This window comes from Peromyscus leucopus, chromosome 2, assembly GCF_004664715.2.
Source record: "Peromyscus leucopus breed LL Stock chromosome 2, UCI_PerLeu_2.1, whole genome shotgun sequence".
Taxonomy (NCBI): domain Eukaryota; kingdom Metazoa; phylum Chordata; class Mammalia; order Rodentia; family Cricetidae; genus Peromyscus; species Peromyscus leucopus.
Genome location: NC_051064.1, coordinates 47056144 through 47083956, shown reverse-complemented (window position 1 = coordinate 47083956; position 27813 = coordinate 47056144). Strand labels below are relative to the sequence as shown.

At 38.9% G+C, this 27813-nt stretch overlaps 1 protein-coding gene and 1 pseudogene across 1 annotated transcript in view; one reads left to right on the top strand and one right to left on the bottom strand.

The window, feature by feature from the left end:
* Window positions 1-27813, top strand: part of Znf292 (zinc finger protein 292) — an 82899-nt gene that overhangs the window by 29783 nt on the left and 25303 nt on the right. Inside the window, exons 2-4 of the mRNA XM_028878504.2 lie at window positions 16613-16767; window positions 16963-17041; window positions 17144-17279. Coding sequence (XP_028734337.1) covers window positions 16613-16767; window positions 16963-17041; window positions 17144-17279 — 370 coding nt within the window. The remainder of the gene's footprint in view (window positions 1-16612; window positions 16768-16962; window positions 17042-17143; window positions 17280-27813) is intronic.
* On the bottom strand, window positions 10804-11883 carry LOC114699422 (annotated as a pseudogene).

The following is a 27813-nucleotide window of genomic DNA, read 5'->3' as shown; positions in this document are numbered from 1 at the left end:
GGTCACTTGCATACATGCACATGCTCATAAAATAAAATTAAAAATTAATTTTAAAATTTAGCAAAAATGACAGTATAAGCATCGCATATATACATATCTCTCCAAAGATTGCATCATCTTCAGCTTGCAAATATTTAAGTTGTGACTGTGTTATAGCCTGTTACAATCAGAGTTGTTAGGGTCAGAGCCTGGGCCTTGACATCCCTAACAGTCTAGGGGTAACCACCCCTCCTCAAAAGGCCCAGTTAGACAGACAAATGGTGAAAAGGAGAGGAAGGAGATTTATTTAATATGTTCACATTGGGAAGAGCAACAAAGAGGTCCAGTCTGTCTTCAGGACATGAGGTTAAGATGGAATAGAGAAAGAGGTATGCACAATTAGGCAGTCTTGGTCAAGGTGTGATCTCCTCCATCAGTATTGTCTGGGCTATGTCTCCAGCAAAGTGGTCTAACAAGTTGTCAGAGCTGAGTGGAAATCTCTTTCCAGCAGACAAACTCCTCTTTCTATTTGGCAGTAGGTTGGCAAGCATTTTCTTCACCCAGCAATGAGAAATTCCAATTTTGTGGAGTCCATTATGTCAGCAGTCTGATAGTCAATAGGAGGAGCACAAGTGTCTCTTTAGTTTATGATACCTGCCAAGACATCAGTTTGGATCTGAGTACTCTGATTTCTCCCGTCCATGACTTAGAATTGCATTTAAAATTATCCTTTATTGGTAGAAGTATTCTTTTTGTTAATAGTGTATAATCTTATTGCATTGTATTCAAGGAATGTGAGAGGTAGTCCAACAGTGGCTGCTGCATACTGGAGAGGCCGAGGATCCTGTAGTTGCTTTATCCAGGAGGCTGATGTTTCAGCATTCCCAACTGGTGCTGAAGGCCTGGAGGATTCATGCAGAGCTAACCATAGCTGGACACAGTGCAGAGATCAACCAGCTATGGGGAGCCCAGCCTCAATGGTTACATTGATATCACAGCTCCTGAATTTTTGTGGTTTAGGGAACATCACAGAAGAGGAGTCGGAAAGATTTTCAAAGCCAGAATATGAGGAAGTCTGCTGTGACACAGTCTCTCCTAGAAATGGCTGCATAGACAAGACTGGAACAATGGCAGTATCATGTACATTGTTATATGAGGAGGGGAACTAATTATATGAGGTCCCACCTCCAGACAAAGAACTATAATGACTGCTGGGAGGAGGAGAATTAGCTTCTCACAGGGAGGGCTGCTTTGGGTATACAATACAAAGTGGTCAGCCATGAAATCATACACACAACAAAAACAGACTCAGCGGGGGTATTTATATGTTTGTGCATACGTTTGTGTGTATATGTATATATATGTATCCACACACATATATATACATAGACATGTACACGTATGTATGTTGTAATAATAAAGAAAAGGAGGCTAACAAATGGGGGAGGGGATGATCTGGTAGGGGTAGAGGGAAGACAAGGAAGAGGGTAAATGATCTAATTCTATTTTAATTAAAATGTGTTTTTAGAAATATATTTTAATTAAAATGTATTAAAATACAATTCCAGGTTGTATGGAAATACTTTCCTTCATTTTTAATGTGGTGTTAGACGTTCCCTTTGCCTCCAGTGTTGCTCTGAGGAGACTGTCACTCCTCTGTCAGACCTTGGTCGTCTCTCCCTGAGTTCTGAATCCGTGGTATAGTATCTCGGTGCATCTTTCTTTCAGTAATCATGCTGAGTATCCCAGTGAGTCTTTTTATTCTCCAAATTCATGTCCTTCTAGGAAATTAACTGGAATTAGCTTTTTTAATTTTGTTTGTCTATTCTGACCTGGAACTCCTGTCATTTTTTTAATGGGATAATTTAACCTAAGGAAAGCTGGCAAGAAACAAGCCAAGCTAAGGCTGGGCATTCAAAATTGAGAATAAGCCTCCATGTGTGATTTATTTGGGAGCTGGGTAGCAGGCTTCAAAAGAGTTAAAACATAACCAAACAAAAAAACCCCCAAGAACCAGCAAGGAAAAGGTACTAGATTCTTTTCCTCATATAATATGTCCTGGCCGTAAGTTTCTTCTCCCTTCACTCTTCCTAGCACCCCCTCCACCCAAATCCACTCTTCTCCATTTCCTCTTCAGAAAAGAACAGGCAAGAAACAACAGGCAAACAGGACAAAACAAGATACAGTAAAACAAGGCGAAATCCCCCATATTGAGGCTGGACAAAGCAACCAACCCATTGGGAGGAAATGAGTCCCAAGAGCAGGTCAGAGTCAGAGACACACCTGCTCCCATTGTTAGGAGTCCCACAGAAACACCAAGCTAACAGCCATAACATACATGCAGCGGACCTGGTGCAGACCCATGCAGCCCCCATGCATGCTGCCTCAGTCTTTGTGAGCCCTGCTCAATTGATTTGGTGGAATAATCTGTTAGAATGACTCGCAGAAGTCAGGAAAATGATAACCATTCTAGACTGTGATAAAGGACACAGGTCCAGAGGATGAGGCTTAGGGGCTTTCCTGTTCCTGTGGAGGTGAAGTATGCCACCCCTTTGAATCTTAATGTTTAGTTTTGTTATATAAGCATGGTTCATTAAGTCGTAGGTCATTAGAGATTAAACTCAATCCTTAACTTTTCCTTTCCTCAGAAGCTTGGGCAGAGTGTGGTTGTCCCAATCCAGTTGTGACACGGTCATCCTATTGACCAGTCTCCATCCTGAAGTTACTAAGATGCTCCTCAGCCAAAAGAAAGACACTTCAAAACTCAAATAGATATCAAGGATTGTAGAAGTTCTGTGCTAGAAACTGAAGGTCGAAACCAGGGATGGGGTTACTCCATAGCTGAACACCTCTGGTAGGCCCTTGAAAGACTGACAGTTTAACAGCCCTCTTACAGAATGCTTGTAGCATTGAATTCCCACTTTTCTTGGCTTTTTGTTTCATGTTGGAACTAATGCCAGTTCATAATTGCTCCAGTCAGTCCCCATGTAGAGTTCTTTATAACTAATAAGAATTCTGCAAGAAAAGTGAATCAGATTGGAAACAGTGGCTGAGCCTCACCTCACTTTCTGTCCTGCCCAGTGAGAGCCCCCTTCTCAAAATTGCATTTATAAAGACCCGCACTCCCTTAGAGAATGCCTTGAGAGTAGCTTTGTGTAGAGACCTGAATCCCCCTCCCCTAGCATCTGTATTACCCCTTCATTACTAGGTAAGGAAGGGCTTGGTCTAGTGGTACCCATCTATAATCCCAGCTCCAGGTAAGCCAAGGCAGGGGCATTTTATGGATTCGAAGGTAACCTAGTTTATATAACAAAACCCTGTCTGTGGGGGAAAAAAACACAAATGTGTAATCACATTGCCCCAGCCCCACCAATCAAACCAAGCAACCGTCTACATTTATATTTCTGCATATTTCCAATTTGGGTGGAGATCCAGAAGTTAGCTGATTGGTTCTATTCCCAAGGAACATGTTACACCATGAAGGTTTAAGTTTAATGGGATAGTGAGATGAGGTGAGGTGTGGGTCTGAAAGCCAACCAGGAGTCTGTTGGGTCTTTCTCCTTCAGGATACCCTCTCTCTTGTTTGTTTGAGCAGAGGCTACCTGGATTGATTTGCATGTGTGCTTAAATGTGTATTCAACGTTTCAAGATTTCCTCTGTGGAAATCTTCTACATTAGAAAGACATTTAGAGTCCCATATTAGCATAACTAAAGACTTTGGGAGAGTTTTTAGTAACTGGTGATTTAACAGCTGGGCCTTAATGCTGCCTGTGTACTTTCTGGTGCTGGTGTCTCCATCTCTTTATTCAGTGCTGAAGAGAAACATTTTTCTTCAATAATTCCAATGAGGTCCATTTGAAATACTTTCTTAACTGAATTATGAGTGATGAATTTTTTTAATTCAAAAACCCCTCATTATTACAAATATTCTACCTTATAATCATTCTTTAATATCTTTAAATTGGTCTTGTTACTATCTTTAAATTGATATTGTATGTGGGGTCCGCAGAAACGGTAACACTTATCAAAATAATTTTTACATACTATTTTTTTTTTTGGTTTTTCAAGACAGGGTTTCTCTGTGTAGCTTTGCGCCTTTCCTGGAACTCACTTGGTAGTCCAGGCTGGCCTCAAACTCACAGAGATCCGCCTGCCTCTGCCTCCCGAGTGCTGGGATTAAAGGTGTGCGCCACCACCGCCCGGCATTTACATACTATTTTAACATTAAAATAATATGTTTTCACTCTTCATATGTGAGCATAAGTATTCTCTTAAATTCTTCATCCCAGGCCTGTGAACTCTTGCTTGTTCAAGTGTCTTTAAGCAATTTCTATTTGAGAGGATGGTATTTTTGACTGGAGAAGAAAGGCTATTGCCCTATTTTACTTTATTTCCAGTATAAATAAAATGTTTATTATCATGCTTTCTAATATCATTTTGCTTATAAATTGTATTTCTTTAGAACTTAATTAAATGAAATCAGCGAAAATAGCTGCTCTTATTTATTTATTTGTTTGTTTATTTATTTATTTTTTGGTTTTTCGAGACAGGATTTCCCTGTGTAATTTTGGTGCCTCTCCTGGATCTCGCTATGTAGACCAGGCTGGCCTCAAACTCACAGAGATCTGCCTGGCTCTGCCTCCTGAGTGCTGGGATTAAAGGCATGCGCCACCGCCACCTGGCTTCTCATATTTTGTAAGGTTACTTTAATCACATGTATCAACCAGTGCACACAGATAGATCTATGTCAAAATATTAAGCATTAGGATTTATAATATATTAACAAAATACAAAAATAATTTTCATTACAGGAAACTGTATAGAACTTATATTATTTATATTAAAGTTTAATCTACAAATTCATTTTTTATTGAAATGTATGTTCCCTTTTCTCTAGAAGGTCCTCTGTTATTAAAATTTATAAAGTCAGTAAGGAAGTGAAGTAAAATAACATAAGACTGACTTTTCAAATTTTTTTAGGTACTGTGCCTATGTAAGCCAGGAAAAATGTTTTAACAGGTAAATAAAAATGGGGACATTGAGGAATACAGAACCAGGTGAAAAGCCACGTCTATTCTGTCCGGGAGTGAATGGATCCAGCTATCTGACCCCCCCCCCCTCTCCTGTTAATTCTTTTAAGCGATCATGTACTCAGATCAGAAGCCACACCTGTTGGAGTCCACAGAGGCTATCTAGTTAGACCTTACTTAGGGTCCAAGAATCTGAGCTTGCTTTACCCAGTGGGGCTGCATAATAGGATGATTTGACCCTGGCCGTGGTTACCAGGAGTTTGGAAATGTGTATACTTGGCTGTACAGTGTGCTTTCATCTTGCAAGGAGGAGGTCTTTTGCCTTCCCCCTTGGCTTATAAAAAGTCCTTTGGAATAAACGAAGAGGCTGTTGGGTATTGACCCAGGTCCTCCTGATGCTATCCTGTGTTTCTGTCTTCTCTTTGGCTAGTTCTCTTTATCATTTCTCAATTCCTCTCACCTCCACCTAAGAACTTTTCAAAAGGTGGGAGCTGGACTCCCACACACACACCCTAAGGCTTATCCTCAAACTTGATTGGTGGAGTGAATTCCCACTACAAATTGCCTCATTCCTGATTGAATTGTGATAAACTGATCTAATTCTGCTACTTATTTTATTCTTCTGCATGGACCACCCATGGAAGTTTGCTGTAGCCAGACTTGGATAAAAAGAAGCACTCAGAACAATTGCAGCTAATGGGACCTTAGAGAGGGTAATCAGGATTCCAGGCTGAACTTGAGCCATCCTTTTCTATCTGACTAATTACCTGAAAGTGTTTCTCTGTGCATTGCAGCAACAATGGGAGAACAGCAGTGGCGGCATGAGTGGAGGGTGGTGAACACACCAGTCTGTAGAGAAGGAAGGGGGCGGGGCATCTGAGGAGGCGGGGCAGTGGTAGTGAAGCTTGTTTTAGAATTTAACCCCTCCCCCAATATAGCAATGTTTATTCCAGAAAATATACTTTAATAGTACAAAAATATAATCCAACTCTGTGTGTATCAGGGGTACATTTTCAGAAAATGGCTATTCAAATTTTCAAATACAAAGTAACACTTGGTTTTCCTGATGTTTCTTTCTTCCTTAAGTAATAACGATATTTATTCATGTATTTGCTTTAAAAATAAGTAATGTGTGGATAAGTTTGCTTGCATAACTTTCCAAGAAAATGTATGACTTAGTGCTAAAATAAAATTGACTCATAGCCATTAATATTGCCTAATTTGGTCATTCGTATGACTTGTCTTCAGTTCACAGCTTTTGAAATGAAATTGCATTATTTGTAAAAACTTAACCTGAACACTTTAAAGTTGAGATAAAGACAACATACAGTTTATGAAAAAATATGTGAATTAGTGTGCATTAAGAGTGTTGTGGCTTCAAATAAAAGCGAAATATTCATTTTACTAACTTCGACTAGAATTAGTTCATTATAATATATAACCTCGATGCCATCCAGAAAATTCCCTTTTCTGTAAGGCAAGCCTATTCTATCTAATAGACATTCACAAATGTGATTGCAAAACCTACCACATAACTTATACTCTGTCTAGTAGTATGTAAAATTTTATTATTACACTTTAGCTAGATGTTGTATGATATTAATTACATCTGTTTTGCTTTAGTAAATGTAAAACTCAATTATCAACCTTGAAATTAATTTATATGAGTAATTATATCAAACATTGAAGATTATCTAGACTCTAAAATATTTGCTTTACATTAAAGTGAGTTGAAGAACAGTTTGTGGCTTAAAATGTTACTTAGATTATTCATTAAACAAAAGTAAGTTACATGGTTACAATTGGGTGTTATTTTAGTATAACTGCATTATAAGGGAAAGTTTCTTCAAACTCAGATATTTAACATATTAGCTGAGAAATAATGAACTGTACAAATTTCTCAAATTACATGATACAAATATAAAATATATAGAATAATTTGCAAGTTAGTTAATGTATCCATGAGTTTTATCCATACTGCATTATGTAATAACTTCCTTTGAATCTGGGAAGTATTTGAGTCAAATATCTGAATACTCATTTAAGTAAAAAGAGGAACCTATGTCATATTTTGTTATCAAATAAATTACAAATGAGCTTATTTAAAACAATTTTCCATTTTCTTTTGGCCCTAGAAATAAACTTCATTTAAAAGTTTAAAAGCATTCAAAATGCTTAATAAAAGTATAATTAGGAAAAAAGGGAATGGAAGGGCAGGAGGGAGGGGAAATGCCAGACGGGATATAAAATAAATGAAAAAATTTAATTAATAAAAAAAAACCGTAATTAACTATAAAAAAAAACCGCTAAGGACCATGGAAGAAAACACAGTACTCCAAAGGAAAGGACAGCAGAGTTGTACTTTAAAAAATTTTTTCCTGGGGCTGGAGAGATGGCTCAGAGGTTAAGAGCACCGACTGCTCTTCCAGAGGTCCTGAGTTCAATTCCCAGCAACTACAACCATCTGTAATGAGATCTGGTGCCCTCTTCTGGTGTGCAAGGTTACATGGAGGCAGAATGTTGTATACATAATAAATAAATAAATCTTTAAAAAAAATCTCTTATAAAAAATTTCTTTCCTTATTAATAAAGTTTTATTTTGTTTTAATTTAAATTTCTTACATAATTTCCACATTTCCCTGTCCCCTTAAATTTCTGACCTCCTCTTATTGAATAATTATTGTTACATAGTTAAGTGTGCACATGAGCATACATGTATATGTAAATACAACTTGTCCATTTAGTGTTGCTAATATGTACATATGTTTAGGGCTGACCTCTTGGGATTGGACAATCTGTCAGGTGGCTTGTCCCAGGAGAAGACTAATTCTTCCTCTCAGCAGCATTAAGTACCTGTAGCTCTTTGTCCAAGGCTGGAGCTTTTGCCGTTTCTCCCGTTTTTATTGGCATGTCAGTTGGTATTGTCATTGCTGGTCTTGTCTGGGCAGCTGTACTGTTGAGATTTCATGGGTGTAGTTTCCCTGTCGTATATGATGGGTCTCATAACGGACAGCATGGTTCTCTGGCTGCTAAAATCTTCCAGTGTTCCTTGAGCCTTGTAGGGTGGTTGTTCTCTGCATTTGACCAGTTGCAGATGATGCACTGTGGTGAGAGAGGGTAAGTATTTAAAATGCAGTTAGGAATTATACAGATTTAAGAAAGTAGGCAGTAGATTTCCCTTTAGGGTACATGACATCACCAGCCACAGTATTTGGCTAGGTTTACAGCACTCAACATGAATTTAGTCCTATTGAGTGGTTCTTAAGTCTAATTAATTAGGCAGCTGTTGATTATACCCAAGATTATAGGTGGCACTATTGTACCCAAGATATTGGGAATATCTTGCCTTGATGGCCATTGTGGTTCATAGTTTACAGCTAGATAAGAATATTGTTTGTTTTCCCCCTGTCAGCTTGCATAGCATCTTTAAATAGTAAGAGACTAGAATTCAGGGAGGAGGCTTCCAGGTCAGTTTCAGTTTGATTTCCTCCAAGTACTGTGTTCAAAGTGTGTGGTGTCTTCATCAGTAGAGTCTTAGCTTCAAGTTGTGGGAGGCAATCTAGAATGGCAGTAGCTTACATTGCTTTGGGAGTTTCTTGGACTCCTGACCAACAACTCAAAGAGAGGCACTGGGGTTTTTTATTAGATAACCTCTGACTCTTGGGGGCAGCATTATCCCTCCAAGTGGTGCAACTTCATTTAAACTGTGTGTGTGTGTGTGTGTGTGTGTGTGTGTGTGTGTTCTATGTGTGTGTATATGTGTGTGTGTGTATGTAAACTCTAGCCTTTTCAAACATCTTTAGTGTTAGTTATCCCTTTAACCCCCCTCTCAAGGTGCCCACCCCCTTTTTTTTCCATTTTCCCCTTCATATAGCACCCATGTTAAACTCTCCTCCTCTCCCTTGGTCCCTCTCGACTTTAGTGGTTTCTGCAGTTACTCCAGGTTATATCCACATTTGTAAAGATTTGGAGCTAGGGTCCACAAATGAGAAAGAAGGTATGGAATTTGTCTTTTGATCTAGGTAACCTCACTCAGTATATATTTCCTAGTTCTGTCCATTTTCCTGCAAATTTCAATTCTTTACAGCTGAGTAAATAATCCATTGTGTTTACATACTACATTTTTATTTGTTCATTCATCTGATGAAGGACATGTAGGCTGTTTTCCATTTTCTGGCTATTGTGAATAGAACAGCAAAGAACATGGCCAAGCAAGTATCTGTGGAATAAGATGTGAATCATTGGGACATACGCTGTGGAAGGGTATAGATAGGAAATTTGATAGATCTACTTTTAGATGTTTTTCTCCACACTGATTTCCATAGTGGCTGTACTAGTTTGCAAACCCACCAACCATATATCCTCACCATCATTTCTTGTCAGTTTTCTTAATCTTGGCCATTTTGACTGGGTAAGATGAAATCTCAATATAGTCTTAATTTGCTTTTCACTAATTGCTAGGAATGTTGAACACTTTTTTGAAAAGTTAACCACTTATTTCTTTTGAGAACTCTACAGATCTGTAGTTCCCGCCCCATCCCCACTCCCTTTTATGTTTGTCATTTATTATCTTGATTCTTTTTCAAGTTCTTTTGACTATCTTGGATATCAATTCTCAGATGTACTTAGTTGATTGTTCTTTAGCTTTAGTTTAATGATGTCCCATTTGTCTTTGGTTGGCTTTAATTACTGGGCAGATGGAGTCCTGCTCAGCAAGTCTTTCCCTGCACCCAGATCTTTTTTCTTGTAGCAGTTTCAGAGTTTCAGGTACTGCATTGAATGAAGTCTTTGATTCTTTTAGAGTTGACTCTTGTGCTGTTTGATAGACAGGGGTCTAATTTCATCTTTCTACATGTGGTCACCCAGTTTTCCCAGTAGCATTTGTTGGCAATGACTGTCTTCTCCAGTGCATATATTGGATGTCTTTGTCAGATATCAGATGCCTATAGTTTTATGTGCCCATATTTGCTTCTTCTGTTTTTGTGCCAGTGCTGTGCAGTTTGTATTACTATTGCTCTGTAACATATCTGGAATTGCAATTTCCCTAGCACTGTATTTGCTTGGTATTACTTTGGCCATGCTGGGTCTTCTGTTGTTACTTACCAATTTTAGGGATCCCCTCATTTCTGTGGAAAACGTCATGGGATTTTTATTGGAATCGCAGTCAATCTGTAAATTGCTTTTGGTAGAATGGCCATTTTCACAATGTTTTATGATATGAGCACAGGCTGTCTTTCCATCTTTTATCTTAAATCTCTTGATTTAAAGTTTTAATTGTAGAGGTCTTTCACCTTAATTAGATTTATTCTCTCCCCCCCCCACTCCTTTGAGGCTGTTATAAATGGGAGCGTGCCCATGATTCACTCATTCTCTCTCTCTCTCTCTCTCTCTCTCTCTCTCTCTCTCTCTCTCTCTCTCTCTCTCTCTCTATTTTTGAGTTAGGATTTCTCTGTGTAACAGTCCTGGCTGTCCTGGAACTTGCTTTGTAGACCAGCCTAGCCTCGAACTCACAGAGATTCACCTGCCTCTGTCTCCCAAGTGCTGGGTTTAAAGGCGTGCACCACCACTGCCCGGCTTGAATTTTTCTTTCTTTATGATGTTGTTGGCTGTGGATTTGTCATATATAGCCTTTATTTTATATGTTGAAGATTTCCTCAAGCTCTCTCTTTTCTGGGACTTTTACTCACATTATGAAATTGCTTTAATAGTGCTATCTGTATAAGTGATGTTAGGATAGGGCAGCAAATGCACATTGGACACGACTAGCGGACAAACTATGAGTGAATAAAGAGTTCACACTGCTCCCATGCTTTAGCTGCTAAGACAGCTCTGGGCTACTTCCTACTCCCCCTCCCCCTTCTTCTCTTCAGCCTGTAGTAAGGCACCAGGGCAGTCATGTTGCTCTCAGCCTTGGAGAACAACGTCTCACCTGTGCCTTCATCCACCAGTGCATGAAGCTTGTACCAGAACATGGCTGTGACCTGTTCTGAGATACATTAGAACACTTCCTGAATGGTGGTGCAATTAGCATTGAAGGTGACAGACATTTAGTCCCTGAGGTGTAATGTCACAGACAGCTATTTTCACATTGTTGGGGATCTGCTGTACTAGGTCACTACTGTTCTTGTTTGGATGTTAAGCATCTGTTGCACCTCCTTCATGGACACGTGGCACCTATTGTCAATTAGAACCCATGGCAGTAGAGGGCAATGGGAGTCACAGATGGTCATCATCTTGCCATCAGACATCTGGGTGAGCTCAGGTACCGTCAGGATGGAGTACTACTAGCTTCCCAACTGGTCAAGGAGACAAAGCCAGGCATGAAGAAGTGTAGTTGGAGAGAGGGCACCATATTTTCAGGCAAGTGGTTACCTTACTTGTGGTGGCAAATAGAGTTTGTGTCACTTTAAGTGGGTATAATCAGCTTTAGCCTTTGAAGTAGATGTGTTAAGTCACACAGATTGTTTTCAAAGCAACAGGTCTCATCTGTGTTGTCAACAAGTTGATGGACTGAAAGGGTGGCATTGTAGGGCTCAACCGCTGTGTCCAACAGTCTGGGGGAATGTACTACACTGATGTTGGTGATTTTGTCTAGATACTCCTCTCAGCTCTTGTTGATGAGGAGGATCCCAGACCCAGATCTCCCACCCAGGGACTGGGTCAGCTGAAAGCCCTGCAGGCAGTCACAGCTCTTAGCTTCCTCACAATGTCCAAGAGCAACTCGGGCAACTCTGTAACTTCTATGGAGTGTCTTGACCCATTTATTCTCAGCTTTACTCTCACCTAAGAAGTTACCAAGCCTGATCTACCAGAAGGGCTCTGAGCTCACTGAATCCATGGTGTGGGCCTCTAGGTCCATGAGCACAGCATGGGCCACGTACTTGTAGCCTCATTGTACTGTTGATGCATTCACCTGGAGGTTACTATCCCTTTAGTATGTGGAGGTAGGATCAGTGTTCATGCTCATCACTGATCACTTGACAGTAATCTGATTGGTGTATTGCCCAAGCCTGCAGGTGCATGACAGGTAACTAACTGCAGAGTAGCTCAAAGCAGGCACAGAGTACTTCTCTGGGGTTTTCATTATTGAAGGCATGTTGGGTTTTGTCAGAGGCCTTTTTTGCATCTTGAAATGCTCACATGATGTTTGTCCATTTGTATGACTTTATTTTAATGATTTACATATGCTAAATCATCTCTATCTCTAGGATAAAGCCATCTTGATCAAGGTAGCTAAGTATACTGTTTATAGTTCTTTGTAGAAAATCTGATAGAATTCTGTGAATTCATCTGGGCCTGGGCTTGTCTTAGTGAGAAGTCTTTTTAAATATTTGTTTATTTTTATTCATATGTACATGGTTTCTGCTTATGTATATGTACATGTGTATTTGAGTACCCATAGAGACCAGAAGAGGGCATTGGATCCATTGGAGCTGGAATTACAGGGAGCTGTGAGCTCAGATCCAAACCCTGGTCCTCTCTGGAAGAGCAGCAGGTGTTCTTACCCACTGAGCCATTTCTCCAGCCCCAGGAAAGGGTTCTTATTACTGTTTGATCTCCTTATTTGCTATGGTCTGTTGACGTTGTTGAGCTCTTCTTGATTTTACTTTAGTGGTTTAGATAAAGTTTTAGATTAATCCATTTCTTTGAGATTTTCTAAATTAAGTATAGGTCTTAAAACTATATTTGAAATAGATGGCTCAGAGGTTAAGAGCACTGACTGCTCTTCCAGAGGTCCTGAGTTCAATTCCCAGCAACCACATGGTGGCTCACAACCACTTGTAATGAGATCTGACGCCCTCTTCTGGCCTGCAGGGACACATGCAAACAGAACACTGTATACATAATAAATAAATAAATCTTATTTTTTTAACTGACTAGCTTTTAGATTCATTGATTCTTGTAATGTTTTCTTTGTGTTTATGGCATTAATTTATACTCTGACTTTTATTATTTCTTTCTATATACTGAATTTTGGTGTGGTTTGTTCTTATTTTTCAATTCCTAAGTTACATCATTAAGTCATTTTTGTATGCTTTCTGAGTTTTTTTTTTAATGTAGGAGCTGATAGCTGCAAATTTCCCTTTCAGGACAGTGTTCCAGAGATTTTGTTTCGTTGTGTCTTCATTTTCCTTTAATTCTGGTAATTTTTTTATTTGTTTTTTATTTCTTTGATCCATTCATCATTTAGTAATATGTTATTTAATCTCTGTGACTTTGTGTAGCTACTAGACATTCATTTGCTGTTGATTTTACACTATTTCATTTTGTAGTCAGATAGGACATACAGAATTATTTCAGTTTTTCTGAACTTGTTAAGATTTGTTTTGTGGCCGGGCGGTGGTGGCACATGCCTTTAATCCCAGCACTTGGGAGGCAGAGCCAGGTGGATCTCTGTGAGTTCCAGGCCAGCCTGGTCTACAAAGTGAGTTCCAGGAAAGGCACAAAGCTGCACAGAGAAACCCTGTCTCGGGGAAAAAAAAATGTTTTGTGTCCCAGGCTATGTTCTGTTTTAGAAAAGCTTCCATGGGCTCCAGAGTGGAATGTGTATTCTTTGGAATTTGGGAGAAATACTCTATGGACCTGTTAGGTCTATTTGATCAGTATGATAAAATTTAATTCTTTTAATTTTTGTCCAGATGACCTACTTATAGGAGAAAGTGGGGTATTGAAATCACCTCCTATACTGAATTGGAGTTAATCAGTGTCTTTAATTCCAGTAATAATCATTTTATGACATTGGGTGTGTCAGAGTGTGATACATGTGTGTTTAGTGTTGGAATGTCTTCTCAGTTAACTGTCCATTGATTAGATGGAAATGCCCTTCCTTTTCTCTTCTGACTAATTTGGTTTGAAGCCTGTTTTGTCAGAATTAGGATAATGACAGCTGCTTTCTTCCTGGTTCCATTTGTTTGGGATATGTTTCTCTCTCTCTCTGATTTTTTGAGACAGGGTTTCTCTGTGTAACAGTCTTAGCTGTCCTGGAACTCGCTTTGTAGACCAGGCTGGCTTTGAACTCACAGAGCTCTGCCTGCCTCTGCCTCCCAAGTGCTGGGATTAAAGGTGTGGTGCGCCACAGCCGCCATGCCACCACCACCTCCCGACTCTATTCTTTCTCTTTAAGGTGGTGCTTATCTTTAAAGTTTCTTGTAGACAGCAGAAAGATTTTTTTTTTTAATTTGTTTTGTTTGAGACAGTGTCTCTATGGAATGCACTGTGTAGCACATTCTGGCCTCAACTAATCCTGCTTCTGCCTTCCCAGTGTTGGTTAAGATTAAAGGCCTTAACCAGCTTGGGTTTTGTTTCTTATTCCATTCATGTTTTTTGATTGGGGAATTGAGACCATTAACATTTAAAGTTACTGTCAATAGATGTGTATGTGTGTGTGTGTGTGTGTGTGTGTGTGTGTGTACACTCACGTGCACACATACTGTTTATATTGTCATATCTTGTGTTTTAGTCATTATAGCTTCCTTTGTTTTCTTTCTATAGTCTATTGGCTATGTTTATTCCTCTCTTCCGCATTAAGTATTGTTTACAGTATTCTCTGTAGGACTAGTTTGTTGGACATAAATTCCTTGTCTGTTTATATCATAGAAAGTTTTTTGTTTTTGTTTATTTATTTTTCTTCAACTATGGCATGACTCCTTCATTTCTTCAAAACCAGTAACACCTGGGAAACTAACACTTGACCAAGTTTGGCTGCCAGGAAAAAATACAGCATTGGCTGCCTCTGGACCACAGCTTCTGTGTACTGAACCTCAGGAAACTCTACCCAGAAGATTTGACCCCAATGATGCTGGTTTCTTCTTAATCATGGCTAATTCTTCAGTCCCAGCTGACCAGAACCACAGATTTGTGATTGAAAATATTTAAGGACCCTGATGGTCTTTAAGGGACTTTCAGAATATCCCTCTGAAACTTTACGAGCCAAGCCTTGAATCAGATTCACTGCCTTTTTTTTTATTACCGTCTTTTAAATTCTCACAATAGCTTATTAAGCTCTGAACACTTGATGGCTTTTCTAACACACAGTTCCAGAGTCCTTCCATGGTCCTCCCCAAAACATGGTCAGGTCTGTCACAAGCAATGTTCCACAAACCTGTTCTCAGTTTTTGTCTTAGTTAGGTTTTCTATTTCTCTGATAAAATGCCGTGACCAAAAGCAGTATACTCCATCACCTAGGGTACTCAAGGCAGGAACTCACACAGTGCTCCTGGAGGAGTGCTTCTTACTGGCTTACTCCTCATGGCTGCTCAGCCTGCTTTCTTATACTGAAGACCACCTGCCCAGGGCTGGCACTGTCCACAATTGACTGGGCCCTCCCACATCAATCATAAATCAAGAAGATGCCCCAGAGGTTTGCCCATAGGCAAATCTGACAGAGGCAATTTCCCAGTTTTGGTTTCCTGTGTCAAATTGACAACAAACAAAACCAGGACAAGGTTCATCTTAATTTCAACTCCCACTAACCTTAGTCATTTTACTGAATTCACTTTTCAAATCCTAAATTCTCTTCATTCCATTCAGTGTGTATGTTGTGTTTCTTGGCCATCACACAACTGACTGATAACCTCTTTAGGTTCATTGAGCTATGTAAGTCTTCTTTAAATACCTTGAAGTCTCTGATAAAGGTATAGTTTGTGACGGTTCATTTGCATTCTGTGTCCTGGACTTCATCCAGGTAGTTCTCACTGGAGAACATGACTGCAAAACTCGTGGGCTTGGGGTCAGACTGTTGGCCTTTTTTGTTCGTGTTTTGTGATGTGGCTTTGGCATGTTAATCTGTTTTATTGGTTGTTTCTGATGTGATGTTCTAGCTTGCCTTAGGCGGGGCTGCTTCAGGTACTAAGTGTTGAGAGCTACTTTAGGGAGTGGCTTTGTAGGACATGGTTCTGGGGAGTGGGTAGGATTCACCAAGAAAAGACAGTGTAGGAGTTTCTGGACAGGAGCTAGGCCTGGGAGTTTATATGGCATGGTGGACTTGGTTCTGTATTGCCCAATTTTAAACCAGCTGTGATGAAATGGTGCTGCTGCTGCTGCTTAGTGAGTCACTTCATTTTTCATCTCTTTGAAACAAGACTAAATCTTTAATATTTAATACAAACTGCTTTTTTTTTGTTTTTTGTTGTTTGTTTGTTTGTTTTTTGAGACAGGGTTTCTCTGTAGTTTTGGTGCCTGTACTGGATCTCTGTAGGCCAGGCTGCCTTCAAACTCACAGAGATCTACCCGGCTCTGCGTTCCGAGTTCTGGGATTAAAGGCATGCGCCACTACTGCCTGGCTCAAACTGCTTTTTGAAAGAGTTTGTTTATTTATTTTGGTTTTTTGAGACAGGGTTTCTCTGTATTAACAGCTCTGGCTATCCTAGAACTTGCTTTGTAGACTAGGCTGGTCTCGAACTCCCAGAGATGTACCTGCCTCCCATGTGTTGGGATTAAAGACGGGTGAGATCACTACCTGGCACAAACTGCTTTTTTTGTTGTCCTTCAAAATTTTTGGAAACATGTTTGTCCAAAATGGTTGGAAAAGAAAAAAAGTTGAATTAGTCAATGTGTAGTTTTTATTTACATTTGAATATGTTTTATTATTCCTTCTAAAACAGACACTCCTTGAATATGCAGAGAAATGGAAAACCTCAGAAGACCCCTTACCTTTACTGGAGGTATACACAGTGGCCATCCAGAGTTATGTTAAAGCTCGACCATACCTCACCTCTGAATGTGAAAGTGTCGCCTTGGTTCTGGAACGCTTGGCATTGTAAGTAGCACTGTGAAAAATTAATCAAAGACCATAATTAATTTTTTCTTAAACTTTGTTTTCTCAGGCTTTATGACTATTTAATTTAGAGTAGATTTTATTTAAAATAGTTAATGAAGACTGTACTGATACAAGAATTATTGGTTTTGTTTTACTTTTACTTTCAATAATCATTTGTATTCTTTTCTTTTTTAGAAGCTGTGTTGAACTTTTATTATGTCTACCTGTTGAGTTATCAGATAAACAGTGGGAACAGTTTCAGACATTGGTGCAGGTGAGCTTATTGACCTATTAAATATGGATATAGTTTAATGAGTTGAGCTGATTTGGTTAAACTTGAAAGCATCTAAATGATGTGTCTATTTAATATTTATAGGTAGCTCATGAGACGCTGATGGAGAGCGGCAGCGGTGAGCTGCATTTCTTAGCTACTCTAGCTCAGGAGACTGGGGTGTGGAAAAACGCGGTACTGTCCACTATTCTTTCCCAGGAACCATTGGATAAGGATAAAGGTAAATTTTCCAGAGAGAGAGAAAGAAAAACAAATGAATCATTAGCCTAGGAAAAACAAGTATAACTCATGTCAAGATATATCAAAGGAGACTCATTTAATTAAATTTTGTGTGAAGGCCTTTCAACTTTATTTGGGGGAAGATGTATTTATGGGAATTCAAAATAACCAAAACTGAAGTTTTTTCCTCAACATCTTTTTATCAGAAGAGATCTTTTTATAGTACCTAGCAGGTAGCAGTGTAATTTGTGTGTAATGATAAACTCATTTGACAGATGAAGAAGCAGGAATAAGGCAGTACCTGATTTTTTTCCAGATAAGAGTGAACTGTCACTGCTGGAACTCTGAGGTCTTCTGTTTCTAAGGTTAATTCTGTCATATTTTTGCAAGTCTTATTGTTTTTATTGTTTTATGAGCTCAGGCTGTAAAGATCCCTGTGAAACTCAAACTATCAGCTATCCCAGTAATGCCTGAAGTAGATAGCTAAGTCACAAATATAAGACAACATTTAAAGCTATACCACAAAGAAAGCAGCACGACTGTCTCCTAGAAATTTTTTCTTTCAATTACTTAAAATTATTTTGGCAAGCAGAGGGACGATCTCTGTGTGAGGCCACTCTGTCCTAAATAGAGAGTTTCAGGCTACCCGGAGCTGCATAGTGAGACCTTGTCTCCAAAACAAAACAAAACAAAAACAAAAAAGACTATTTCTGAAAGTTAGTATAGATTTCACCCTAAACCCTAAAATAGTGAATAGATAGTTAACTAGAGTAAGTAGAAATTAGCATGGCTAGTAGAAAAGGGCATATAGTTATCACTATCTACCTCATTATTGCTGCTTTTCTTCTTATCTGTTGCCAAAGTCTAGGTAATTTTGCTCTGTGACGGTAGGTTATAAGGTCATGAGATGGGGATTTAAGCCAGTGTTAATGAACGTTCCTTGTACTCTTCATCTATTCATCTCTAAATATTCCTTCAGGCAAGAGGTTCCTTCCTTTCTTCTCCTCTGCCTTCTCCACCATACTTTACCCTTCTTCTAAGGACATCCAGGTCTATGTAGTATTAAGGCCATAGAGAAATGGAGAGTAGATCTGTCTTAGTTAGGGTTTCTGTTGCTCTGAAGAGACCCCATGACCACAGCAACTCTTATAATGGAAAACATAATTGGGGCTGGCTTACAGTATCAGAGGTTTAGACCATCTGCCATCATGGTGTTAAACATAGTGGTGTATAGGCAGACATGGTGCTGGAGAAGGAATTGAGAGTTCTGCATCTTGATCTGCAGGCAACAGGAAGTGACTCTGTGCCACATCGGTGTAGCTTGAGCATAGGAGACCTCAAAGCCCACCCCCATAGCGACACACTTTCTCCAACAAGGCCACACCTACTCCAACAAAAGTGCACCTCCTAATAGTGCTACTCCTTGTGGGAGCCATTTTCTTTCAAACCAGCACAAGATTTTATTTATTTTACTTGTGGTGGTGATGGTGGCATGTTAGATAGCATCTCACTGTATAGTTGAGAATAGCCTGAAACGTCAGGCTTCCCAATGTTGGGATTATAGTTAGAAGTCACCCTTCCTGGCTGAACATTATTTAAAACAACAACAACAATAATTTTGGAGCAGCAAATCTTAATTATTTGCATTTGACATGCTAGATTGCTATCTAATAGGTTGATACCAACATGCTTTATTTCTAATATCAAATTACACTTTTAATCTTGGTTTTGGAAATATTAGATATACATGTTAATAGTAATGTCAAATTATTTTAAGTATAGCTCATAACAGCATTCAGTTGTGTTTCTATGTGTCCTTTTAACTTTTAAAATGGTCCTCTGATAAAGGTAGGATTTATTGTCCCTTGTTTTACAGATGAGTAAAAGGAGGCTTAAAGAGATTGGTCATCTTTCTGTATCACATTTCTAGTGATATGAGACAGAGCTAAGAATTAAAGTTCAGTCCTGAACTTCCTCTAGTATTTATGTCCTATTACAAGTAGCCTAATAAAAGTAAAATTATAGCCAACCTAAATAAAGGATTAGCCTCTCTTTCTATTTTCAGTTTCTCAGTAGCATTTTGCCAAACTCACACGTTTTGTTAAATCTGAGAAAAAGGAGTCTCCACCTTCTCAGAGGGTTGCTGCAGTTTTAGAGACAGTGTGCTCAGTTCCTCACTGCGTGTTTTTGACACGGTAGCTGTTAGCAAATGGCTCCGCCTGCCGTTCTCTTTGCTGTTTTAGTTCTTAATCATAACCCCGTGTAGCCACTGGAGTAATGTGGACTGTGCAGCCAGGAGGACTCGCTACCGAGGTGGATTGCAGGTGACCACATTTAGTACAACATAGGAAGCAAACAGTTGTTGGCTTGAGAGACTCTGTGGCCGTAATCTTGGGTGTTTACTTAGCCCTGTATTGTTTTGGAAGCAGCTTGAGTGAATAACCATGCAAACCACAAGTATATATTTATTTTCTCCTTTGAAAAAGTTGAAGGAATTAAATTTTGGCATCTCTGTGCTAGTTTACTTAAAATTTCAAATGTGGTGAAACAAGGATGGACGACTTTTATGTCCAAGAGTCTCTGTCTGGTCTTCTCATTTAGCCTGAGATAGCCTGTGGAGAGAGCATACAGGAGAGTAAGCACACAGTGGCCAGGCCTCTAAGGGCTGCCCTTGCTAGTTTGTAGTGAGGCCCTTGACGTTTTGATGGAGTATTGAACAGTGGCACTCCACTTAACCCTGAGTTTCGTTCATTGCCCGATCTGCTAAATTCAAGCTAAACTATAACAACAGCAAACCATAGACAGAGCTCAGAAACTGCAGATATGGCTTCCCTTTGGGGTTTCAGCCTCCTAGAATGTGGAACTAGTCAATCAGTATAAGGCAAGTAGTGGTTTTAGTGTGTAAGCCGTGCTAGACTCAAACTTACGATGATCCTTCTGCCTTAAATTCCCAGTGAAGGTAGGAGCCACCACCTGGCTTCAAGTGAATAGGTAGACTTTCTTATCATACTGCTTGTGCCCTTCTTTAGTTATAACTGAATAGGAAAGCTACTTAATGCTTATTTATTTGTTTTCCTATTTTAATGCCCCTCTGAAACATCACTGAAAAATGAAATCACTCTAAACGCCAAGAATGGTATCTATAATTCATTCCACTCTTAGCCTATTAAGAGAATCTTGATTGTGAGAATTACATTTGAGAAGGTTTTGTCTTTTAGATAGGGCACTGTTTCTAAGCTGGTCTTGAACTAAGTGGAGGATGACCTCCAACTTGTGGTTCCCCCATCCCCCATCCTGCATCACACCTCCTAAATGCTGAGGTTATAGTTAGGTACCACCATGCCCTGATTATGTAGTACTGGGAATCAAGCCAGGACCTTGCGCATGCTAGGCACTCTACCATTTGAGCTTCATCTACAGTCTGTAATTGAGGGTTAGGTGTGTGTGTGTGTGTGTGTGTGTGTGTGTGTGTGTGTGTGTGTGTGTGTATGCATATGTTTTCACAAGTCACATACATTGTATAGGTATCAGTGGACATGTGTCAGTACCAATAGAAGGAAGAGAATAGTGTTGGATGTCATACTTTAGGAGCAGGAGAATCTAATTTATTTTTTGAGACAGGTCCTCTTACTGGAACTTGTAGGTCATCATTCAGCTAGATTGATTGATGGCCAGTGAGTTGCATAAATCTTGTCTCCTCTCCAGCCCTGTGATTACAAGCCCACACTACCATGTCCAGCTTTTTATGTAAGTGCTAAGGATCAAACTCAGGTTCTTCATGCTTGAACAGCAAGTATTTTGTATCTCCCTAGCCCCTACAACTGAGATTTTTAAAGACCACTGTCATAGCCATGCTAGTTGGTGTCACATGGACATCTGCTGTCATGATTCTTTTCCTTTAGATATATGTTCTTTGTGTTTTTGAATTGTGCTGTCAACATTTAGTCTGTATCCCAAATATAATATGGTGAGCTTTAGGTCACCCCATTCATTATAATAATTTGTACTTAATATAGTGACAATTAAGTTTTTGGTTAGCCATTTCTCACAAGTCATTGAAATCACTATAGTCACACAAGTTTAGTTTTCTTTTTAAATTTTATTTTAAATTATACGTATATGTATGTGTGCATATGGGTAGGTACACATGGGTGGGTGCCCCAGGAGGTCAGGAGTTTCAAATCCCCTGGAACTAGAGTTATAGACAGTTGTGCGCCACCCAGTGTGGGTGCTGGGAACTGAACGCAGGTACTCTGCAAGAACAGCAAGTACTCAAACTGCAGTCATTTCTTCAGCCCCACTCATTGTTGCTCTTGGGTTGTTATGTCCCCGGTCTCCCGTCTTATACTTTTATTTTTTAGTACATAAATGATGTTTTAAATATTAATTTTTATTTTTATTTTTGTTTATTTGCGTGTCTACCTGTGGAGGCCAGAAGAGGCCTATTGGATCCCCTGGAGCTGGAGTTAGAGCTGTTTATGAGCCTGATGTGGGAGCTGGGATACAAACCTGGGTCCTCTGGAAGAGCAGCAAGTGCTCTTAACTGCTGAGCCATTTCTTCAGACCCACATCAATGACTTTTTAAAGCTAACTTGACTACTACATTCAATCTTCCCAACTTATCAAGATTACTTGGGTACTGTATTTATTATTCAAGGTGTTTTTCTTTCTCAGTTTCTATCATTAGCAGATCTACTAGCATACAGCTGTACAGTCAGGGTCCCTAATTATAACAATAAAAAGGACCACTTAAAGCCAACCACATTAGTATATGTCTCTAATTCTAGTAGTTTAGAGGCAGAAAGATCTTAAATTTGAAAACAGCATGGGCTACATAATGAATTGAAGACTGGTCTGAGCCATGCTCTGGGATCCTGCCTCAAACAACCCAAAGGCTAGTTGGTAAGTACCTGCTTAGTATGCACAAGGTTCTATGTATGATCCTCTACTACTGGGATGAGGTGGGGAAGAAATTGAGGCTCTTGTATTCTTAGCTTCTTATCTGCCTCCAGTCATTTTATCCATATTACTTAATCGTTGCTTTATCAGATATACCTATTTCTTCTTATATCTGGTCCACAGTTCTCTACTTTTCTCTTTAAGTATTTGGTGAAAGACCATAACCATTGTTCAGAGTTATCTTAAGCAAGAATGTTCAGTATTGAAGTAAGTTTGACTTTATTTATTATTTTTTGTATTATCTTATTTCTCTGAGATATGCTGGCCTCCAGATTGCTGCAATCCTTTACCTCCTGGGTGCTGAGATTACAGTTGTGATCCTCAATGCCCAGCCTTATTTACTGTCTTTATACCTTTAGAGGTGATTAATGAAGCAGTAATGTTTTATGTTAGTATGGTCCATTGCCCGGAATTAATAAACCAATGTAACTATGTATTATTAATGAAGTCCAGTGCTTCATTCAGAGTTCCATAGCCTTTACTTAACAGCTTTTGTTTATCCCAGGAACCAACTCAGGATAACACACTACATTAGTCATCTTTCGGTTCCTCTTGGTGTGATAGCTTTTCAGACCTTACCTTGATGATCTTGACACTTTTGATGAATACTGATGGGGATATTTTGTGCAGTGTTCCTTCCTTGAAACTTGATATTAGTATGATCACATCGGGGTTCAGGCCTTGGGGGAAAGGACCACAGAGGGAGAATGCCATTGTTCTCACATCATGTCAGCATGATTTCACCATTGTTGATGTGAACCTTGACAGCCTGCCTAGCCGAGTGTGTCAGTTTCCATTCTGAGGTGGATCTTCCTCCCATGTTATGATCTTTGGTGTTTTTTTTTTTTTAATTTATTTATTATGTATACAGTGTTCTGCCTGCATGCATGCCTGCAGGCCATAAAAGGGCACCAGATCTCATTATGTATGGCTGTGAGCCACCATGTGGTTGCTGGGAATTGAACTCAAGACCTCTGAAAGAGAAGCCAGTGCCCTTAACCGCTGAGCCATCTCTCCAGCCCCTACCATGTAGTGATCTTTGAAGGATATTTTTATGTACATCCCATACTTAAGAGGTAGGAAATTATCCTCAACCTCCTGGAGAGAGCAGAATCCATATATCCCTGTTCAAAACTCTACACATATTTATGTTTTCTCCATTTACTTACTTGCTCTTTTATTTAATATTAGTGTGAACTCATGGACATTTTTAAAAATACTTTAATTAGAGCCTAATACTACTGTTATTTTATAGCTCAAATTACTCTAGCTTTTGGGTAGGACTTGTTCATTTTTCCTGATTGCATTGATATAACCCTATCACCAATGGGTTTCCTTGTTTTCTCTTATTACAAGATGTTCCAGGCTTCTCCTGCGTATTTCCTTGGCTCCTGGGTCACTGGATGTGTTTCTTGCTATTGTGGTGTCACTTTCTCTGGGTACCCTAAGTGGACTCTGTGCGTAGGCGTGTGTGTGTGTGTGTGTGTGTGTGTGTGTGTGTGTGTGTGTACATATATACTTAAATCTAATATCTGTATAGTAAATAAATGGATCTATTTTGTTCTTAGTTTATACTGATATGTCCAGTGCTAATGCATTACTACACTCTTAGTTATTCTTTCTCCATCTCTAGTGTATGCTCTTTACACATTTGTCATATAGTTAGACTCCCTCCCAAACCTTTTTTTTTAAATTTTTTTGTTTTTGTTTTTCGAGACAGGGTTTCTCTGTGAAACAGTTCTGGCTGTCCTAGAACTCACAGAGATCCACCTGCCTCTGCCTCCTGAGTGCTGGGAATAATGGCGTGTGCCACCGCCACCCGTCAATAGACTTTTTTTCTTTTTCATAGTAGAGCTCCAGCTGCAGCCTCACGTTAGGTAGATAAGCTGTCGCTAAGTTCCATCAATCGAGTCTTCACACTCTACAATCTATCTTGGACTATTCTACTTCTCAATTTTTGGAATCCAAATACTTTAACAGTCTTTTTGATGTAAAGTTATTTTGATGTAAAGTTTTGACAAAAACTGTGTTACATGTCCATCCATAATAGTTTTACTGTCCTAAACAATATCTATACATCACCTGTTCATCTTTCTCCAAAACCTGACAACTACTGTTCCGTTTGTGTCTGTAGTTAGGCCTTTTCCCTGCCGTATAATTACAGCCTTCTGTTTGGTTTCTTTGACATAACTATACATTTAACATTTCTCTGTCTTGTGTGACTTCATAGTTAATCCTTTCATTATTGGTTCATATATCATTGCACAGATGTACCATGATTTATTTACTTACTGACCACCATCATTTTTAGTCGTTTGTACAAAGCTACTCTAAATGTTTATATGTAGCTTTCTGTGTAGTTACAAGTTTCCACATGAGTTGGGAAAATACTTAAGAGTTGATTAATGCATCTTGTAAAACTATGTTAAGCTTTCTAAGAGACTGCCAAACTGTCTTCTGAAATATTTTTATGGAATTTTGTATTTTTGTCAGGATTGGGTGATAATTTTTGTTACTCTAGAACTTTCACCAGCACTTGGCTACTTTCAGTGTTTTAGCCATCTGATAGGCATGTGGAGATAGCACATTATTTTAGTTAGCATTTCTGCAGTGGTAGATGATATCCAGTATCCTTTCAGAGGTGCACATTTACTGTCTGTACATCTTTGATACCGAACCTGTTCAGATAGATCATTGCCTATATTTTTTGAACTATATTGTTTTCTTTTGGAATTTAACTGTTGTGGAGTACAAATCCTTCATCATACTGTATGTTTTATAGGTGAGTTCTTTTACTGTGTCTTAGCCTTCCCTCTAACAGTCACTGATAGAGCAGGTCTCCTCTTTAATAGGGCCAGATTTTCAATATTCCCTTTTAGGAATCACCAAATTGAACATCATACGGATTTTTCTTTTGTATTTTTCTCTAGATGTCATAGTTTCCCATTTTACTTAAGTGGTTTTTTTTGTTTGTTTGTTTTTGTTTTTTTTTAATCTGTTTTGAGATAATTTACTTGAAAAGTATAGCCCATTTGAGTTGAATGAATTCTGTTTTGGTTCTCAGTAGTCACTTATGTTTCTGAAAGTCACAAGCCATTCTTAGACTCATATCTGGGGAATCATCTCTTCTCTGCTGTTTTGCAAATATACCACTGGCTTCATTTTGAACATTACAGTGTTTATCAGTTTCAAATTATTCTGTTTTTTCTTCTTTTAAATCAGAGTCTTAATGTACAATTCATGAGATGATTTCTCCTTTTATCATAACTACTACCTAATTTTAAGCAATAGGCCCTACCCTAGAAACCACCTCCCTCAGCTTTAATGCTTTAACATTTTGATGAGTTACAGGCTGGTTTGGGGCTTTAATTTTACTAACATTTTACATGTTAGTACTTCTTCAGACTTGTTTTTCTTTTGTGTGTATCATTTGAAATATCAAATGAAACTTAGTCACCCTGAGTTCTTCAGCACTTCCCCCTGCTTTTCTGTTGAAATAGTTGAGTCGCCTTCTTGTCAGCTTGTCATCCTTTGATTGAGTCTTGGCCCAGTAATTACCTTTCTTCCTTCTTCAAAGGGAATTGTCAAAGCTTAAAGCTTGCCCAAATACTACCTGCACCTCTTAGCCCATGAGTAGTAACTGTGCCTCAGTGAGATGATGAAGGAGGAAGGGTTTATTTCATCTCACAGCTTGTAACCCATCATCCTGGGACGTCACGCCAGGAACCAGAGGCGGGAGCTGATGCAGCGGCCTTGGAGGGGTTCTCCTTAATGGCTCCCTGTTCCTGACTTGCTTAGTCTGTTTCTTACATACCCAGCACCACGACCCCCAGGGAAGTCCACTGTGAGCTGGGACCTCCTGCATCAATCAAGAAAATGTTAACAGGGACAGTCTGGTGAAGGCATCACCAGTTTTCCTTTTTCAAAATGACTCTAGCTTGATTCAAGGTGACATAAAACTAGACAGCACTTTCTGCTATAAACCTGAGTACAATTATCTCTGAGGCATGCTTTTAGTTCTTCTGAGGTGCTATCCATAAGTGGCATAGATGAATTATAGGATGGTTTTGTTACAAATTTTTGATAGACTGCTGTGCTGTTAACTCTAGAGGCTATGTGATTTTACAGTCTTGATAACAGTACATGGCTCCTGGTTTCTCCATATTATCACCACCACTTTTCTTCCCTTAGACTGTTCTAATGTCATGAAGTGGCAGATTGCCATTTGGCTTCCATTTCTCTGATAGTTTGTAATGTTCTATGGGCACATTAGCTGTTTGTATGTCATCTTTGGAGAAAGATCTACTTACTGCATAGCCATCTAAAATGTGAATTTGAGTTATAAGTGTTCTTAATATTCTATGTGTCTTAGAAATCCATTTTTCTCTACATGTGCCATTGATTTCTCATCATCAAAACATAAGTATCTGTGATTTAAAAAAATTTAAGACTACTATTGATACTTAGTATTTCTTTAAAAATTGTTTCCTGTTTATTTAGTTATTTTATGTGTATGTTTTGCTTGCATGTATGTATGTGCTCTACATGTGTACCTATTGCCTGGGGAGGTTAGAAGAGGGTGTCAAACTCCCTGGGACCGGAGTTACAAAGATGGCTGTGAGCTCCTCTGTGGTGCTGGGAGTAGAATATAGAGCTTTCCGAAGAGCAACAAGTGCTCTTGCTGCTGAACCCTAATACTTATTTTTTAATACACTGACTTAACATGTTATCAGCACAGGTTATCATTCTAATCTTTACATATTCTTGCTTCAAAAACTTTTTAGGGATTATTTAAAATTGACTTTAGGAAATGCCATCAGTTTTATTAGATACTTGCTACTTTGAAATTCTTTACCACTATCTTCCTAATTCTATTGATTATGAGTTTCCACAGGAGAATTTGTAACAATTTCCAGATTTCGTATCTCTGGATTTCCTTTTGGAAGGGGGGGGGGCAGGCCAAAGCTTTGTTTTTCTTAATGTCAGTTACTCATAAATAGTCAGAAAAACCTGATTTTAACTCTATTTTAGAGTTATTTAAAACCTTTAGAGTTTGCTTTGGTAGTGAACTTAACTGAAAATATACTGAAATATAAATGTCCTAACTGTATCACGCACGTAGAACTAAAAAAAGAAATGAATTACATTCATGTCAGGTACTGAGGCACTAGATACTTGTACATCTGATTTATTTATCCATGTTCAGTCCTTATAGTTTCTTTTTGGTTCAGTGTAAAGATTGACTAGTGTGTACAGAGGTCTGGGCTGGAGTAAAGATTTAAATTTGGAAATCTGTGTTATTGTTTAAATATTTGTGACTTTAATACTGAAGAATCAGTAATGGTGATTTATAGACATGTCTTTTCCTAGTAAAGCAGAGAAAAACTAAAAATAAAGGTTTTGAAGGGAACATGGGATGCTGAAAATGAAGGACCATCTCACAAGCTACTTACTAGATAGATCTGTTGGGTATTCTGTGTTCTGGGGGCCATTCGAAGGAGATTCATCCCAGAATGTCGTTTTAGGGTCTCTGGATGCGGGGAGGAACAGTTTATCTGAACTGAACCTTGAACCTC